General features: G+C 42.3%; 1 protein-coding gene across 3 annotated transcripts in view; it reads left to right on the top strand.

Moving 5' to 3' along the window:
• The window catches only part of LOC124802516 (phospholipase A1 member A-like), a 128,338-nt gene that overhangs the window by 65,697 nt on the left and 42,903 nt on the right, over positions 1-19,738 (top strand). For all 3 annotated transcript variants that reach the window (XR_007017126.1, XM_047263356.1, XM_047263355.1), the window contains exons 3-5: positions 7,365-7,464; positions 9,939-10,093; positions 15,866-16,108. Coding sequence is in view for 2 of the 3 variants with exons in the window: in XM_047263356.1 (XP_047119312.1) it covers positions 7,365-7,464; positions 9,939-10,093; positions 15,866-16,108 (498 nt within the window). In the remaining variant the exon portion in view is untranslated. The remainder of the gene's footprint in view (positions 1-7,364; positions 7,465-9,938; positions 10,094-15,865; positions 16,109-19,738) is intronic.

Genomic DNA, 19,738 nt, shown 5'->3' with positions numbered 1-19,738 from the left:
GTCCACCAGGACTACAGTGTGTCTGCTCTGTGATGACCTACCTGCCAATATTCTTCAAAACTTCGACTGACTCTGCTGTGTGTTCCCTCTGTTGTAGCCCATTAACTGTCTGCATGTCAAGAGTCAACACTGTCTTTCCGTTGGAAGGACAACACTACTTCTTCAAGACTGCATGGAAATCCACTGCTTCAGAGTGCATTTTCTTTTACTGCTCATACCTTGCATTACTGTGATGAATGATGAGGACTGTCTTTATGGGCTGTGAGGACAATTTTTGCTTTTGACCAACAGTGTATCAATAAGTGTGTGCATTTGATATCTTTGTTATTGTAATTATGAAAAATATTTTTCAAATCAGTATTGGGCACTGCCCAAAACAATTTGTAAAATTTTTTGTGTGGAGCATGGGGGCTATGTAAGTAGGCTGTTTAGGTTTTTATGCTGGTAACGCCAGCAGCGCTCTGTATGAAAATCACTGACTGTGCTGTGTGCAGTCTGTGGCTGGTTGGCATTGTTGAAATACTCGCTATTGTAGTGTTGAGCAGTTGGAAGTGAGCCGCTAGCGGTGGTGGATGTGGAGGGAGATGCCAGTTTTGAGCGGACGATCTGGACGTGTGTCTATCAGAAAAGGGAAATTTGTTTAATTGGATGTCACAAAATTATGTATGTATTATGACTTTTGAACATTATTAAGGTAAATACATTGTTTCTTCTCCATCAAAATCTTTCATTTGCTAACTATGCGTATCAGTAGTTTGTGCCTTCAGTGGTTCGAATCTTTTATTTAGCTGGCAGTATTGGCGCTCGCTGTATTCCAGTAGTTCGAGTAACGAAGATTTTTGTGAGGTAAGTGATTCATGAAAGGTATAGGTTATTGTTAGTCAGGGTCATTCTTTTGTAGGGATTATTGAAAGTCAGACTGCGTTGCGCTAAAAAATATTGTGTGTCAGTTTAGTGATGATCAGAATAAGTAAAGAGAGAACTGTCTGAGTACGTTCAGTTTTACTCAGCTGTCTTTGTATCAAATAAGATAGAAGTTTACTAGCGCAGTCATTAATATTTTTTCTAAGGGGACGTTACAAACTTGCCACTATTTTGCAGGAAGAATGGTACAAGATTCCCTTGAAAACCTTACAGGATATGTATATAGCCATTCCAAGACGACTGGAGCTGTTTTGAGTGCCAACGGTTTTCCTGTACCGTACACGGTGTGATAATGTGTGATAATGTGTTGTTTTTTAGTGTTTCCATATTTTTGTACACTCCGTGTACCAGTGTCGTACGACGGAGGTGATTACGACGTTGAGTGTGCAGGTGGCCGTGATGGCTGCCAGGTGTGGCATTGCTGATTCATAAGACGGAGCTCAGAATCCGCATGCCAGAACACGTGCTGGCAGCGTGGTGTGTAATGGACGACATCGCGGGGAAATAGCTTTCCCACTGCAGATACGGAAACAGCATCCTGGTGTCCTCCAAGACCTGTTACTTCTCGGTGTTCAAGCCGCGTCATGTTTGAATTTAAACTCTAATTTTCTAAGATATTTACCGTCTTCATCAGCCAGTGCTGACTCACTGGCAGCAGGTGTTTATTCTTTCCATTCTCTAGGTTGAGCCAGTGCAGAGTCAGGGATTTTCCCGTCAAATACTAGGAGAGCTGGCAGTGAGCAGATGGATGTCTGTCGGGAAGATTTGGGAGGGGAGTTCCAGTTCCAACATTTGCCTTACAACCAAGGGAAACCTCCAGGAACCGTTGGGCACGATAGGTATATGGGAACTTCATTTCATTTAATTAACCTCCACAGTCTTCAGCTTCGATTCTGTGAATGAAATGTTTACATTGATACATTGTTTTTGGGCAAAATAAGATTGGAAAAAAAAATGGTTCAAATGGCTCTGAGCACTATGGGACTTAACATCTGAGGTCATCAGTCCCCTAGAACTTAGAACTACTTAAACCTAACTAACCTAAGAACATCACACACATCCATGCCCGAGGCAGGATTCGAACCTGCGGCCTTAGCGGTCGCGCGGTTCCAGACTGAAGCGCCTAGAACCGCTCGGCCACACCGGCCGGCAATAAGATTGAAATACTGAATTTAAAAAATTGATTTGATTTGCAAAAATTTCAGGTGTTCAAAGTGAAGACTATTTGTGTTAAAACTCCTAAAATTATGAAAACACCATCAGTGGAATGTGAAAATAGAAGCTGTTGCCAAATGTAGTCCCAATGCTACACCAAAAACAATGTATGGCTTTGTTGTTTGATGAAACAATCACTTATTCGATGCCGTACGGTATGTTAGCATATTAAAGCACAGTCTAAACACATTCTAGTGTAAAATTACTAAAAACAAACAGAAATTACCATTATTTTTCGAAAACTTGCTGACACTGCGATAAATAACTTTTTCAAGCAGATACCTGGAACATGAAGAGACGAAAAAAGATGATGCAGTGAAAGCTCATGGTTTATAGTATATAATACAATTATGTACAGCGAATTTGGTTTATTCCCTGAGCTAGAAAATATGAAACTTGGATATAGCTACACAGGGATTGAGGAGGTAAATTCCACACAAAGAAAAACAAAAGCCTTGTTTACTTGTTTAATGTATTCGATGACTTACTCTAAACGTGCAGTGTTTCCAGTTTTGCTATTGTCCAGACATTGTGATTACAGCCGGGACCAGTCAATGTACGCAATCTGGAAAGATGAAACAGGCCTCTGGGGAACAGTCCTTATCGAGAGCACAGGTTTTTCGCTGGTACAATTCATTTTTGGAAGGCCGACAACACGTTGAAGTTAACCTCGCTCAGGGAGACATTCAACTTCAAAACCCGACGAAAACGTCGAACGCTTGCGTGCTTTTGTGAAATCAGACCGACGTTTATCAATAAGAATGACAGGTGACCTGTTGAACACTTTCACTGTACATCAAATTTTGAAGATTTGCACACTGCTGACAAATGGATGCTGCATCTTGACAACGCCCCATGTCACACGGCCGTGTCCATGACGGAATATTTAACCATGTTGTTCCACAGCCCCCTGTTCTCCCGATCTGAGTGTTTGTGACTTCTTTCTTTTCCAGAAATTGAAAATTGTCTTAAAACGACATCCTCTTGGGATCCTGGAAAACAGTCAAATGAATGTGACTGACATGTTAAAGGCTCTACCAGTTGAAGCCTTTCAGCGCTACTACCAAAACAGGAAACGACGCCGCCGGTGTACAGGTGGCAAAGGGAATTACTTTGAAGGGGACAATATTGCTGTTTGAAAAAATGAAAACTGTGGTAAATAAAAAGTCAGTCTCATTACTTCTCTCACATAGCTCGCATCACACAGAATGTACTTACAAAATTATATCATTGTGCGACACATAGATCAGGATGAGGTGTACAGAGAGAGGCAGGCCATGGTACGTACGTCACAGCACGTGACACTGCAGGTCTTAAGAGTGCTAGGAGCCCTCTCGGGCGGAGAGCGAGTAGTTGTTTCAGACGAGTTTAATAATTATTGATTGCACTTTTAAACGCATGTAAGTTCTCGATAGCACGCGACAAAATGAAGACCATTAGTCGGTATCTTTTCAATTAAATTCTGAGTAGCCGTGGTCTCTGTATGAAACCGAGCATTCCCGAAGTGTGGCGGATAAGCCTTCTAGTGTGACGTCACAGGTTCGTTGCAGGGCTCGTATATCTCGTTGGCTCCAGTTCAGGAGATATGACGTCATAGACACTGAGTTGTGTGGGAACTTTGTTTTTGCCTTAAATGGATCGCAAATTACAGGGGCTGTATTCATCCAGTGTTTGATAATGACAACACTTAGCGACTTCCAACAAACTTTAAGCACAATTTAAAAACTTAAATTTCTCTCACTTACATGCTTAACACCAAATACTTAACATATTAATTGACCTGTAAGGTAATCACACATTGAAAGCTGTTTTTTTACATAGGAGTTCGAGTCTTTAAAGAAACGGGAGTTTACTGATAATAACACAACAGGTGGCATCCAAGATCCGTAGTTGTCACAAAAAAGATTTTACTTGAACTATATATTCGTCTGTCATATCTTTGTATCCATTTTGGACTGATGTATTTATCGCTGCGCAAACTGAGGCTATTGGAGTTAATAATTGGAGTGAACAATTGGCAAGAGGGACAGTGCCTGTATATCGTTTTGAGAATACATCATAATTTGATCTTAGTAGTTCGTCATTTCCTTTACTAAATGAAACGAAGTGCAAGTGAAAGAATTTTAGTAAATTCTCAGTCAGCTTCCACAGTGTGAAGTTTTATTAATGACTGTGTGCACTGAGAGACTTGGTTATTCTCATCTTTGCTATTTAGTTTGGAGTTCAGCGACGCAAGCAGGTGTGGAACTTCATTATCAGAGTCACATACCTATTCTAGGGTGCCAGTCATAATTTTTGTGTGTTAAATAAACATTTCCAGGATATTTTTATGTTGAGCTACAAACAGCGGCAGCTGACCCAAGTCAACCGTGTTGCAGTTTCAACTTTATTCAGTCACGTTTTTTGTTAAAAACCATTACAAAATCAACGAGGCATAACCTGTGTGTCTAATTGGAGAATGATCAGGGCCACACAGTTTGAACGATAAATCCATGGGCATCCAGCCATGCTGGGCATAAAGCCTACCGTTGTTTGATAATTGTGTCTAAACCAATTCAGGTGATCCGCATCACTTTGGTACACGATATGACAACTTTTCAGTCTTTGTGTGTAACTGCTCGTTTACCCAGACCGATGAAAGCTTGAGGCTCGAACACAGAGTACTCTGGCTGAGCTTGTGGCAACTGCTGCTATTAAATATATAAAAGTGTACGTGCATTTTTTGTAATATTCCGACACAGTTCTAACCTGTGTGCAGTTTCTTCTCATTTCACCGGTTACGTATTGTAGCCTCGTGGTCACTATTTATAACTGGCATAGTCCGCAGCTCGTGGTCTTGCGGTAGCGTTCTCGCTTCCCGCGCGGGTGGTCTCGGGTTCGATTCCCAGTGGGATCAGGGATTTTTTCTGCCTCGTGATGACTGGGTGTTGTGTGTTCATCATCATTGACTCGCGAGTCGCCGAAGTGGCGTCAACTAAAAAGGACTTGCAATACGGCGGCCGAACTTCCCCGCAAGGGGTCTCCCGGCCAATAATGCCATGCGATCATTTCATACTGGCATAAAACGCAATAAATATATTTTCAGTGATTTTTCCTCATGTATTTTGTGCCTTTTGTCCTCTGGCAATCCGCTCTTTTTTCTTTTTATTTGATTTACCTCGTTTTTCATCGCCGAGGTGGGGCAGTGATAAGGCGCAGGACTTGCACTTGGCGGGACGGCAGTTCAAATCCCTGTCCGGCCACAGTGATTTAGGTTTCCCACGATTTCCCTAAATCCCTAGAGGCATATGTCGGTATGGTTTCTTTATAAGGCCACAACCATTTCCTTTCGCATCTTGCAAAAATTCGAGCTTGTGCTCCGATTCTAATAACCTCATTGCCGGCCGGAGTGGCCGAGCGGTTCTAGGCGCTTCAGTCGAGAACCGCGCAACCGCTACGGTCGCAGGTTCGAATCCTGCCTCGGGCATGGATGTGTGTGATGTCCTTAGGTTAATTAGGTTTAAGTAGTTCTTAGTTCTAGGGGACTGATGACCTAAGATGTTGAGTCTCATAGTGCTCAGAGCCATTTGAACCATTTTAATATCCTCGTTGTCGACGGAACGATAAACAACAATCGCCTTTCTTCCTTTCTTCTTCTCTTCACCTAACTATTCATCAAATGCGTGTAGGTTTACAGCGTTGCAGAACGAAGTATATTATAATTCCGCCCAGTGTAGAGCCGAGAGCCATACCTACAAAGTAGAAAAAAGCTAACACCCAAACCTCCATATGTCAGACACTCAGATTGGTACCAAAAGTTGTATGTCGATCGAATATCAACCAAAACACCGATTTACTTCGTGCTGTGTGCTGTTGTCCTGTAGAGTATGCATAAACGGCAATTTAAGGTAACACCAGAACTACGAGGCACAGGAAAAGCGTAATCTGTGAGTGATTGTTTCGTAGACCACAAATGGGTAAGTTGGTGCGGTCGTCGTACCAAAGGTTTCGTGTCGAGACCTCACTGACGGCATTTTTTTATTTTTTATATATATTTTTTTGCTGTTTAGGGGTGAAACTGTTATATGAGAGAGCATTTTCCTTATATGTAAAAGAACTCTTCGGAGTGTCTGCTTTCGCTTCGTTAGTTGAACGTTATGTACTTATTATTGATCTTATTATTTTGTTTATTATTACTACTATTAGTGTTATTATTGTTATTATTACTTCCGCAAGCGTGATGCAAGTGTTCCTTTATTTTTGTGTTCTGATGGTATATTCTGTGAAACCATAAATGTCCTCTATAGGTTTACTACTTTCAAAGAAACGAAGCGAAAGCAGACTGCCAAGACAACATTGCTGTGAACTCCAAACAGTCATAAACATGTTGTCCCGCATAACATCTACATATATACTCCGCAAGCCACCTAACGGTGTGTGGCGGAGGGCACTTTACGTGCCACTGTCATTACCTCCCTTTCCGGTTCCAGTCGCGTATGGTTCGCGGGAAGAACGACTGCTGTAAAGCCTCCGTGCGCGCTCGAATCTCTCTAATTTTACATTCGTGATCTCCTCGGGAGGTATAAGTAAGGCTAAGCAATATATTCGATACCTCATCCAGAAACGCACCGTCTCGAAACCTGGACAGCAAGCTACACCGCGATGCAGAGCGCCTCTCTTGCAGAGTCTGCCACTTGAGTTTGCTAAACATCTCCGTAACGCTATCACGCTTACCAAATAACCCTGTGACGAAACGCGCCGCTCTTCTTTGGATCTTCTCTATCTCCTCTGTCAACCCGACCTGGTACGGATCCCACACTGATGAGCAATACTGAAGTATAGGTCGAACGAGTGTTTTGTAAGCCACCTCCTTTGTTGATGGACTACATTTTCTAAGGACACTTTCATGCATATTACAGTAAAAATACTTTTCATCATTGGGGGTTGAACCTGGTACCGTTGGTACGAAGATGTAATGCTTTACCAACGTCCCCACACAAGCTAGTTGTATTACTGACTCACGGTTATTCTTTTCCTGTGCTCCGTAAATCTGCTGTTGCTTGTAATTAACGTTTACGCCCGTTCCGCTGGACGAAAGCACATAGTACGAACTAAATCGGAGTTTTGGTTGATACTCTGTCGACATACAACGTTTGGCACTGATACGAGTATCTGACATCTGGAGGTTTTGGGCGTAAAAAACTATAGCCGTAGTGTTTAATGACATTATCTTGCACTTTTGGCAGGCTGCAGCGCCTCGCTGTGGGTAGTCCACATGGGTCCCTGTCCGCTGGTCCTAGGGGGAGACTGCCCGGATCCAGCAGTCCGTTTCTTCCTCTTCACTGGGTGAGTCTGAACTCCATTCTCAAGCACATTCCATCAGATAAGACTGTACAAGGCTAGTCACCTAATACCAACACTCCTTCTACTTCGTAAACGCTACCAGGTATCGAAACGAGGTTTTCGGCAAATGATAGTACGCTAAGGCGCATGGACCTTGGTATATGAGGAAGGGCCTTGACTCTGGTATCGTTGAGATATTGAAGCAAGTATCATTTTTTTAATTGAATGATTTACTTTCTTTAACGGCATCCGAGAATTCCTTGTTAATGTTGATGGTGGTGGTGGTTAGCGTTTAACGTCCCGTCGACAACGAGGTCATTAGAGACGGAGCGCAAGCTCGGGTTAGGGAAGGATTGGGAAGGAAATCGGCCGTGCCCTTTCAAAGGAACCATCCCGGCATTTGCCTGAAACGATTTAGGGAAATCACGGAAAACCTAAATCAGGATGGCCGGAGACGGGATTGAACCGTCGTCCTCCCGAATGCGAGTCCATGTTATTGTTGAGGTTGAAGCTCTTCGCACAAGAATCCGAGAAATATCTAAAATTGAAAGCCAAATCACGGGGCTCGGCTACTGCGTTGTAAACAGGCCTTTCGACTGATTACTTATCTGCTCTGCAGAACAAGCAGTAAATGTGTCGTCTATCGGTAGATCAATTCTGCTTCACTATTACTTGTATGCAAATATGTACACCAATACGGAGAAGCTCGATATGCTAATTTTATATGGCGAACGGTGATACCGGACGTGTTGCCAAGGAATACGGGAGCCGTCAGAGGGCAACCATTCGCTTCGACATAAACTCCAACCTTATAATCTGTCACTACATCATGCATTCGTAGGACGTCATTTCGAAAGTCATGTGTGTTCATAAGCTTGGTGGTGTGCTCTGTATAGCTTGGGACACGATACTACGTTTTTCTAACATGTGCTCTTTAGTGACAAAGCGCCGTTTACGAACCACAATCATGTAAATTTGCGTAGCATGGAATTTGGGCCGGCCGGTGTGGCCGTGCGGTTCTAAGCGCGTCAGTTTGGAACCGCGTGACCGCTACGGTCGCAGGTTCGAATCCTGCCTCGGGCATGGATGTGTGTGATGTCCTTAGGTTAGTTAGGTTTAAGTAGTTCTAAGTTCTAGGGGACTGATGACCTCAGTAGTTAAGTCCCATAGTGCTCAGAGCCATTTTTTTGGAATTTGGTTTCGTCTGGTACAACAACGACGACCATGTGCGACATCATAAGAATTTTTATTCCAGGGATATTATATGGAAGTAGGCGTACGTATGCACACTTTCTTACGAGCTTTCAATTGTTCTTTTAGAAGAGATACCACTGGGTAAGCCACAGTGTGTGTGTGTTTCTAGCATATTCTTCCTGTGTTCAGATACTGAATGAAAATGTCAAATCAAACAGCTTCCAGCCGCCTAAATTTCCAGCTTGCTATTCTGTTGTTTCCGCTATATATTACGCCATATTCAGACCCACTGACCGACGTGTAGGCAAATTCCAATCTCGGTTCCGGTAAAAATAGGATCCAGCATTCAAATACTGGTATCTGTCGATTTTTGAGACAGCAATCACTTGAGACATCACCTGCCAAGAGATCGCAGCAACGGGGAGGGTAAAAAAGCAAAAATGACTGACGAAACTGCAGTTCTTTCCACAAAAAGCAGGAAACGTACACATCCTTACCGAATATTGGAAATAGTTATCTAAGCAAGGACTAATGCGCCAGAAGGTAGCATATGCCATAGCACTATATATAAAAATCATAGCTGATCCTATATCTGTGCCGTATACAAAATGAGGTTTTACCTTAGTAGCGTAGGCCTGTCTTGCTGCAGGTAACGACGGAGCCTCGCATGAGAGCTCTGCTAGGCGGTGTTTACACGACAGCAGCTGACTATGGCCACATTGTTTTCAAGTTTTAGTAAATTTCTCGAAATTTTTGCGAAGATTTTCAACCTCAAAATCAACAAGCATTAAATTAGTATACTAGTCCTTTCAAAGCAGTTTCGGATGCCGTTAGACAAGGTATATCACTCTATGTAAAAAGTATCATACTTGCTTCCATATCTCAATCCATACAAGAGTTAAGACACTTTATCACATACCAGAGTACATGGCCCTTACCGTACTATCTACCGCCTGAAAACCTCATAGCGGTAACTGAAACGTTCACGAAATATAGGGACGTTATATCTTACGTGACTCACTTTGTAACTGTTCTAATACGTATTGTACTTCTCGCTTCTATATTGTCTGTTTTTAGTTTTAAAAAGAAAAGAGGAACAAAATAATATGTGTCACTATAACTAATGGTATGGCGGTAGCTGAGCACGAATATTGCGTGCTACCACCTCACTGCAACACTGTGTTGTAAGATAGATGTTTCTGATTCTTTGGGTACCCAGAAATACGTGCTGATAAACTGCAAGCCTGCGCAGAGCCATTTTTAAGGCGAGCTTCTGATTCCAGTTCAGGTGATGATGCTGACCGAGTGCAGGTGGATGGCTCGGACAATTGGGCGGCCCTCGACGGTCCTTGGTTCGACCCTTCGCTGCCAACCAAGGTGATTGTGCACGGCTACAACTCGGGCATGGACATCCAGCCGCTCGCTGCCATTAGGAACGGTGAGTATATGGGGTGCTGCCAATGATGCCTCTTCCACATACCAACTGACTTCTGAGACATGCTCTGCCCTGGTATCTACTTATTGTATAAGATACAAGAATGCAGACTTCTTACACCGACACTCGTGATCTATTAATTATTATATTTCCTTAATCCCCTCTCCCAACTTTCTTTTCATAAGTAGACATGCAAGCGCGCCCACACACACACACACACACACACACACACACATACACACACGCCTTCACAATACCCTCTGTCTAGTTCAGGATTTTGAATAAATCTCAAACGTCTCCAAAATCATGCAACAACGTAAGCTCACCGGAAAAATTATTAGTCAACCTCTTAAAAGAGTCTGTCTCCGTAGCAGAGTGGTCGGCGAAGCTGACTGCCATGTGGAAGATCCGGAGTGGATTCCCGGTACTGCCAGGAATTTTTCCTTCATGAGGAGACTGGTACGGGAAGCACTCAGCCTCTTGAGGCCAACTGGGGAGCTACTTTACCGTTTAGTAGTGGTTCCAAGGTCAAGAAACCTAACAACGACCGGGACATGTGTGTACTGGCCACCAGCCCAACCATACCGCACTCCATGGCGCCATTGATAGCGGATAAAACAGCGGCCGATCCAGCCGGATTGGCCTGTCCAGGGCCAGAATGCAGAACTTTAACTTTTACCTTATCCTTCAAAATAGCTCCCTCGTCACTTTGGAGCATTGTAGATAGTGTAGAGTTTGTACGAGGTGGACATGCAACTCTCCACCGCTGATGTAAGGTGTTGCAGTGAAGTGCTATATAAATGTCCGTCAGCTGCCTGGAATCAGTGCAGTAAGATGCGTCGACGAGCAGTCATAAATGAATGGCGGAAAGGAGCTATCAGGTCTAGAACCGCTCGGCCACAGTGAATGAAGTTGTACAATTTTTTGACGTGTCAATGGCGACTGTGCAACGTGTGTAAATGGAATGGTGTACCACTCGCAGTCACGTAACATGGCGTAAGACCAGTTGTCATGTAAAGATCCTAACCGACAGGGACTGGAGTCGAGAGACACGTATTGTCAGTGACAGTCTGTTCCAAACCATTCGTGTCTCGACCAGCCTCCGAGTGGACATTGCGAATGCGATGGCAATGCATATTTGAGGTCAGATACCCCGCAAAAGACCATTGCTCACAGCGGCACATTCAGTTGCACTTCTTCAGTGAGCCAAAGAACACAAATCGGACAGTAGCTGACTGGAGGTGTCTGTTGTGACTACAAAAGTCGAGATATTACCTCTTTTCAAATGATACAAGGTGCAGAGTGCACCGACAGGCTAATAAAGCGTTAAACTTGCAGTGTGTGTAGAATGTAGTTCGCGCTTGAGATAATTCTGTGACGATTTGGGAGTGTTTTTCGTACTAACACTGAGGCTCAATCATTGAGGTTACTGTGATCATGAACCAGTATTTTTATTTCAACTTTCTCAGTGATCACATATTGCCCTTTCTTCTACATCTTCATGATGAATATCCTGTGGAAATTCCCATTTTCCAAGATGACAACACCTGTGTTAACTAGACAGCACGTGTTACAATGCGAGTCAGCAATGTTCTGAGGAGCAAACTGTTATGTATTCACTGTTAATGATAAATGAGTGGAAGGTGAATAAACGGATCTGTCGCTCTAGGAATCTGGACAAGCATCAAAAGATTAGTTGACACAAGTGCATTTTAAATAAATATGCAGGGTGTTTATAAATGAATATCGGTGTTTTAACGCTTAATAATAATTATTACATTAAACCTACAGTTATAAATGATATGTGAAATGAAAGAGCAACTCAAACAGTTGTATTTGGCACCAGTGCAGATGCGCAGCGCGCAATGTTTCCACCGCAATCCGCTAGACAGCGGTAGTAGCGAAGATGGCGACTAGGGAACAGAAAGCGTTTTGTGTTTTGCAGTCTGCAAAGACCGAGTCTGTAGTTACTGTGCAACGTGCATTCCGGCTGAAGTTCGGTTGTGATCCACCAAATGATTATAACATTCGTAGATGGTATCATCAATCTGAAGATACCGGCTGCCTTTGTAAAGGGAAGAGCACAGGACGACCAAGAGTTAGTGAGGAGACTGTTGAGCAAGTGAGAGAGTCGTTCACACGTAGCCCAAAGAAATCAGTCCAGAAGGCACTAGTCATGAATTACAAGTTCCCATGTCGACTGTTTGGAAAGTTTTAAGAAAACGTGTACAACGACGTCCTTACTGTTTACAGTTGTGACAGGCTCTTAAGCTGGCAGACCATGGATTACATGCCAACTTCACAAACGAAATACTGTTTCATGACGATGAAGATTTTCTGGATCACGATGTCTTCAGTGATGAATCGACCTTTCACCTCAGTGGACATGTTAACACTTACAATGTGTGCATCTGGGGCTCAGAAAATCCGCACGAGGTGGTACAAATGCAACGAGACTCCCCTAAAGTGACTTTTTTTTGTGCCATATCCTGGCGGAAGGCTTATGGCCCTTTCTTTTTTGGTGAACCTACTGCAACTGGTACTTCTTACCTTGATACACCAGAGCAGTGGTTCTTCCCTCAGTTGGAAGAAGATGAGCCAGAGAACTTCATTTTCCAGGAAGATGGTGCGCCACCTCGCTGGCATAGCGAAGTATGCGATTGGTTGAATTTCACTGTACCCAAGCGCTGGATAGGCCGCAAGGGGCCTGATGACAGGGCTTGCTTTGCATCGTCTCCACGTTCACTCGACCAAACGCCATGCGATTGTTTCCTTTGAGGCTTCATCAAGGATCGTGTGTATGTGCTTCCGCTACCAGCAGACCTCCATGAATGAAGAAACTGGATTGAAGCAGCTGTTGCTACAATCACTGAAGACACATTTATCAATGTTTGGGAAGAACTCGGCTATAGACTTGATGTGTGCTGTGTGACAAATGGTGCTCACATTGAACATTCATAAGGTTCTTGGTAAAACTGTCTGAGTTGCTCTTTCATTTGACATGTCATTTATAACTGTAAGTTTAATATAACAAATATTATAAAGCGTTGAAACCCCAATATTCATTTATAAACACCCTGTATTTTACTCAACTTGTTGCAGAAGAACTTCTGCACTGTTGACAACTTGGCGGCAGCTGTGGCTAGCTGTAAGCAGAGGCTTGACACATTCTGTGCACACTGAATGTTTGCGAGCAGAGCCTGGTGTAAAGTTTGCCACCAACTAACGACACGGAACTAATCTCGATCTAGAAGACTCGCACCCTCGTGCCCACAGCCCATAACACCGTCCTTGCTGTCTTCTTTGGTCGGCAGGCAGGAGGTTCTTCATTGGTCAGGTCATCCCATTGGTGGTGATGTTCCAAGTGCCATTCGTGGCACCTGCAGAGTCTTCATCGAGCTGCCACTCCGGCAGTATAAGTATGCTACGATACTACAGCACATATATGTTCCCCTTGTGATGAACACTGTCGCCACATCGAACCTCGACTGCCTGTTAAATCTCCCTATATTAACCTCATAGAAAATTTGGCAGCTTTACAGGTCTAATAATCAACCAATGTATTCAATGGTTATGGAATAGATAAAGGAACTTCTGTTAGCCGAATTGGGCCCATTAACAATGCCAGAGGTGTTGTCACACAGTGCTATATCCTAGGGTGATTAATTTTTTGTATAGTGCGATTATTCAATAATGACACCGCTCTTCAAGTCACTCTGCTCCCAGTTAGTATTTGCTATCAGACAACTCTTTTGCGTAAATGCTTCACAGCACAAAATCGTCTTAAGTGCTATATAGTTTTTGGTCAGGATGCATTACAAATACTTTAATCTTCTTTTTTTTCTCCATCTTCTTTAGTTTCACCTGACGTACGAGTACGTTAGATCAATCGCCTTTCTTGCAGCCGATTATTGTTTCAATCTTTCTAATCGTACTTTCTTTTCCTCTTCACAGTCTGGGATCGTTAGTTTGAATTTCAGTTTCGGACCTATTTCTTTTTCTTGTCTGTTTCCTTACAGTTTTATTTGTAAATATTTCTCTTATTTGGAGCTCTTTAAACTCCTTCTCCATTTCTTTACAACAATGGGTTTGGAATTTATCTTTGCAGAAGTACCCAAAATATTTTTTATTTAGTTTACCTGGGTCCATTGTGAGGAGGTGTCCACAAAAATTAATTCTTCTTTTCTTCATCGTGTCCAAGAAATTTTTCAGTTTTTTAGAGGGTTTTATTTGTGATGTGAATTAGTACGTTGTTACGCAACTGGGGCTTAAAATTCTTCTTTACGTCTTTTTTTCTTTGATCTATAGTCTCTGAACTGGATCATGGTTGGAGATAGACAGTAGCTACACATGGTGCTTCCGTTTTGGTCCCGTTTTAGTGTATTCCATGAGAGGGACACTTTGTTATGTGTTTTTGGTTAGTTGGAAGGCCAATTCGACGTTATTTGCTCTATATTCCACTGCCTTTTTCTCGAGGCCATTCAAGCTGATCGATTCTTCAAGAAATTGGAATTCCTTGGTAATTTGTATGTTCTTTCTCCCACTTCAAAATGTTTCAGTAGGTTTCTTACGGCTGTCTTTGTTTTATCTTTTCAAAGGAGATTTTGAGATTTATTTTTTCCTGCTTGTTTTTATAGTTCGGGAGTATGTTTTTTGACTTCTTCCCAGGTCACGGTTAGTAAGGCAGTATCATCTCCAAAAGCTAAGGAACTGACTTTGATGTCTTTGTTTTTCTTCCCAGTCGGATTCCACGTTGAGTCTTCGTGCTCGACTCTCTGACTACTTTTTGTATGTCATAATTAAACTGCAATGCTGAAACTACATCTGTTCAAGAAGCTGTACACTACTTTTGTCTCAAATGGTTCACAGAGTTCTCCCGCGAATCTACTTTGGAGTATGTGTTGCTAACAGCTTTCTGATCGGGTTTGTGGCTTTGCTTTATAGGTACAGGTTGAAAATCTGTACAGTTTTCCACCGATCGCCTGCTGGTATTGTTGGCTGCTGGTCCATTGTCTTGCCATCAGGCTGCAGGTTTAGCATCCCCATTTTAACTACAGTCCCTCACGTTAGGAGGAAGTGAGAAGTTTGGAGTGTATTATGACACCTAATTTTGGATTAAAATGAAGTTCCAGTAGTCATCTGAGTGAGATGAGTGGTAGGGGCCAGGTGACAACCAACTGCAGCTCTTTCCTGGGCTCCATGTGCTCACAGTTCCATGTTGCCTGATTGGTAACTGTTGGAGGAACATTGGCAGGTGGGGCAGGCTGCGCTGTGTGGATGCATTGTCACTCTCTACCACTGACATCTGCCACTTACAGGTTTTTTTTTCGATCTGTAGGTGAGCTTTTCAGATGATATCACAACCTTAGTGTGTATGTGCCCGATGTTACACATTATAAGTCGCAAATACCTAACAATCAGCCAGTCACTCCTTTGAGGACTGTGCACTACTCTTCTGACGTAGGAGGCACCACCAGGAAACATCAGCAGCCCTACCTCCTAGTGTCTGATATAAACAGGACTTCCCTGCCAGATACTGCCATTTCAGCTCACTCCACAGATGTCAACATGACAGTGCTAACAGGTAGATTATCAATGACGACTTGCCTGCTCTCTAGGACTTCAAGGGATTGGTTAACAGGTTTGTAGTGTATTGCACTGGTCGTCTCTCACTGTGGACTGGGTGTGAATCACTGAATGCGATTTCAAGTCCAATCAGTATTTGATACGTGACTACAGAGAGATGGATTTGTGTAAGTGTGCTACCGTTGGCAGCCTACCTGCGCCGCGGCGGCCACAACGTGCTCTCAGTGGACTGGACGGCGCTGTCCCCTGGGCCCTGCTACCCCATGGCGGCGCACAACGCACGTTTCGCGGGCCGCTGCCTCGCCAGGCTGGTTCGCGCCCTGACCACGCGCGGCGCCACCGATGTGCACGTGGTGGGCTTCAGCGTGGGCGCCCACGTGGCCGCGTACGCCGCCAACAGCCTGCGACCCTACCGACTGCCACGCATCACCGGTCAGTATCACTGTTAGCTCTCCTTACTGTCCTTTCAATTATTTGACACGTTTATCTGGGGAATAAATTATTTATAAGATATATATGCTGACTGCCTCCCCTAGAGTGATGAGCACTTGATAAGACACAGTACATACAGTTCCGTACAGTAAATGGTATGACGCCATTAATAAATATAGACCTTAATCAGAAGCATATAGCTAAGGTAGAATATTCAAAATTTTTAGGTGTGTCCATTCATGAGAGATTAAATTGGAAGAAACACATTGATGATCTGCTGAAACGTTTGAGTTCAGCTACTTATGCAACAAGGGTCATTGCAAATTTTGGTGATAAACATCTTAGTAAATTACTTACTACGCCTATTTTCACTCATTGCTTGCATATGGCATCATATTTTGGGGTAATTCATCACTGAGGAATAAAGTATTTATTGCACAAAAGCGTGTAATCAGAATAATAGCTGGAGTCCACCCAAGATCATCCTGCAGACATTTATTTAAGGATCTAGGGATATTCACAGTAGCTTCTCAGTATATATTCTCTCTTATGAAATTTGTTAGTAACAACCAAACCCAATTCAAAAGTAATAGCAGTGTGCATAACTACAATACTAGGAGAAAGGATGATCTTCACTATTCAAGATCAAACCTAACTTTGTCACAGAAAGGGGTGAATTATACTGCCACTAAAGTCTTTGGTCACTTACCAAATAGTATCAAAAGCCTGTCAGATAACCAACAAGTATTTAAGAAGAAATTAAAAGCATTTCTAAATGACAACTCCTTCTACTCCATAGAGGAATTTTTAGATATAAATTAAGAAAAAAAGAAAAAAAAACAAAAAAATATTTTAAAAAATTAAAAAATAAATAAATAAAAAAGTTATTATATTAATTTAATTATGTTGTTAAATTAACTTAATTATGTCATGTATTGGAAAATTTGACTCGTTCCACATCATTACGAAATATCGTATTCATGATCCGTGGAACTAGTATTAATCTAATCTAATCTATGAGGGCGAGTGGGGGGACGATGCACAAATAGCAAGGGGCAGTGTACCACAAGATGCCCCAGCCAATAGAATAAAGTAGAATAGAACATGATCGCTATTAGCCTTTCGACATGTTGCCTGTACAACTGACATCATCAGTGTGATCAGTACACAGAGCAATACAGTAATAATTGTTTAAGATAAATATGCATTCACAAAAGAAGAAGATAGATATGCTGAGACAAAAATAATAATAATAATAATAATAATACAATAATCACCAGACAATGATGTTGCACATTGTTAATATATTATTATTAGAATACAATAACCACATATACAATACTATCATACATAATTACATTTCATGTATTCATGTCCAAAAAGTTTAAATACCTATACTGACTTACAACTGCCACACTCTAATTAATGACTGCTTATTGCATATCTGTTGTGTGTTGTTGTTAAGAAACTCATCATTAAGCAGTATGAGGTATACTGGAATCACACTTCTTTGACATGGTTAAAAGTTCTTGAGGAGTATATTGCTTACTATCTTGAGTTTCATATGGAATTTCAGCTTAAGTACTTAGCCCACTGGCTTACACAGCTGGCTCACAGCCAGCCATAGGTTTCGAGTCCCATTATCACACTGCCTGCTATGGGACGAGTTGAGCAGCTATATCTTCTTCTTTGTTGTTCATCTTCTCTGATCATATTATACATCAGTGGAAAGCTGAGAAATTCATCTATTTAGTGGTGAATAGCACATTAGATTTCTTTCGTTATTTTATGATTATAAGCACTTGTTTCCACGTTTTAATAACTATCCCCCAATCTCTTCTATAAAACACCCTCACATAAATAATATATTCTGAAAAGCAAGGGAGAAGAAAAGTTATACATGGTAAGAGCGTGAGGAATGTCTAGTGTCATATTCCTGTACTTTTTCGTATATAGCCCACCAAAAAAAACTTCTGAAACAGTATTATCTAAATTCCATTTCAGTAAACAGTGAGGATAGATGTATAAATAATTTGTGTCAAAAATATTGTATGATTTTGAGAAAAGTGTGTAAGACATAATAATTTTCGAAAATGTAAGTCGTAAATATGTGATCAAATATGGGGAAAAATAATAGTAAGTTAATGGGTTAATAGCTCTTGTGTGTTAGTGGTAATGTAAGCTTAGGTATGATGATACTACTTAGTAACTGTAGCGTTCATTATGGGAAAGATAATGTAAACATGGCAGGTATTACGTTAATAAGCAACATTGATAGTCGTCTGAGGATATAAATGTCTGTCAAAAGCAGAAAGAAGTCACCTGACGTGGCGTTCGCCGCAGTATTGCCAGTTACCAGGTAGGCAACAGCTGGAGCTCGAGGCATGGGTCAGAGAGAGAGAGAGAAAACACTGACAGTATTACAAAGTATTCTCCAGCTCTCTCTGCACAGAGTGCACCGTGCTGCCTCCTCCTCAGTTGCACATCACTGTAGCAGCGGCAGCAAAATGCGAAGAAAAGCTGTACTCAGACAGCGACTGAGCAGCGCTGCTGTATGGTGATAGCAGGCAGGAAGCCCAGCGTGAGGTACCAAATCGGTTTCGGCATATCAGGCAAAGAAGACATAGTGACTAAATTATCATCAGTCAATCACCGATGTTGGTGTCGTGGCTACATTATAAACTGATGGAGATTAATACACATAGCTAAATTATTAATACAGGCAGGTACAATGTTGACTTTAAGTCATTTTTCCAGATTGCAAAAGTATTAACTTTTTTATACCTCTATGACAATAGGATGTACTGTATTGCTATGCTTTAATATTTTTAAAAAAATGCAGCTCCACTCTCCCACAGTACTTCTCATACAAGTAAACACTTGTTTGCTACATCCTCCTACCCAGCCGACATCACATATAATGATGGTAGCAGCGACACACAGGCGTGTCGTCAACAAATGCGTTAAATCATAAATTGTATATTAGAACTTCATACAAACAAATAATAAACATTAAATCTTGCATTGTTGTTGTTGTGGTCTTCAGTCTGAAGACTGAGTTGATGCAGCTCTTCATGCTACTCAATCGTATGCAAGCCTCTTCATATCCAAATAACTACTGCAACCTACGCCCTTCTGTACCTGCTTACTGTATTCATCTCTTGATCTCTCTCTATAGACCGAGCGAGGTGGCGCAGTGGTTAGCACACTGGACTCGCATTCGGGAGGACGATGGTTCAATCCCGTCTCCAGCCATCCTGATTTAGGTTTTCCGTGATTTCCCTAAATCGTTTCAGGCAAATGCCGGGATGGTTCCTTTGAAAGAGCACGGCCGATTTCCTTCCCAATCCTTCCGTAACCCGAGCTTGCGCTCCGTCTCTAATGACCTCGTTGTCGACGGGACGTTAAACACTAACCACCACCACCATCTCTCTATAGTTTTTACAAGCCACACTTTAACTTCCGTAAAAGGCTAAAGTTCAGACAAATACCTTCAGAAAGCCTTTCTAACCCTTAAATTTACACTGAAGAGCCAAAGAAACTGGTATACGTGCCTCATATCGTGTGGGGCCCCCCGCGAATAATGTCTGAAGTTCTGGAGGGAACTGACACCATGAATCCTGCAGGGCT

The sequence above is a fragment of the Schistocerca piceifrons genome, chromosome 6 (genome assembly GCF_021461385.2).
Source record: "Schistocerca piceifrons isolate TAMUIC-IGC-003096 chromosome 6, iqSchPice1.1, whole genome shotgun sequence".
In the NCBI taxonomy this organism is placed as follows: Eukaryota; Metazoa; Arthropoda; class Insecta; order Orthoptera; family Acrididae; genus Schistocerca; species Schistocerca piceifrons.
The sequence above is the reverse complement of the archived record's forward strand: the minus strand, read 5'-3'. Positions and strand labels throughout refer to the sequence as shown.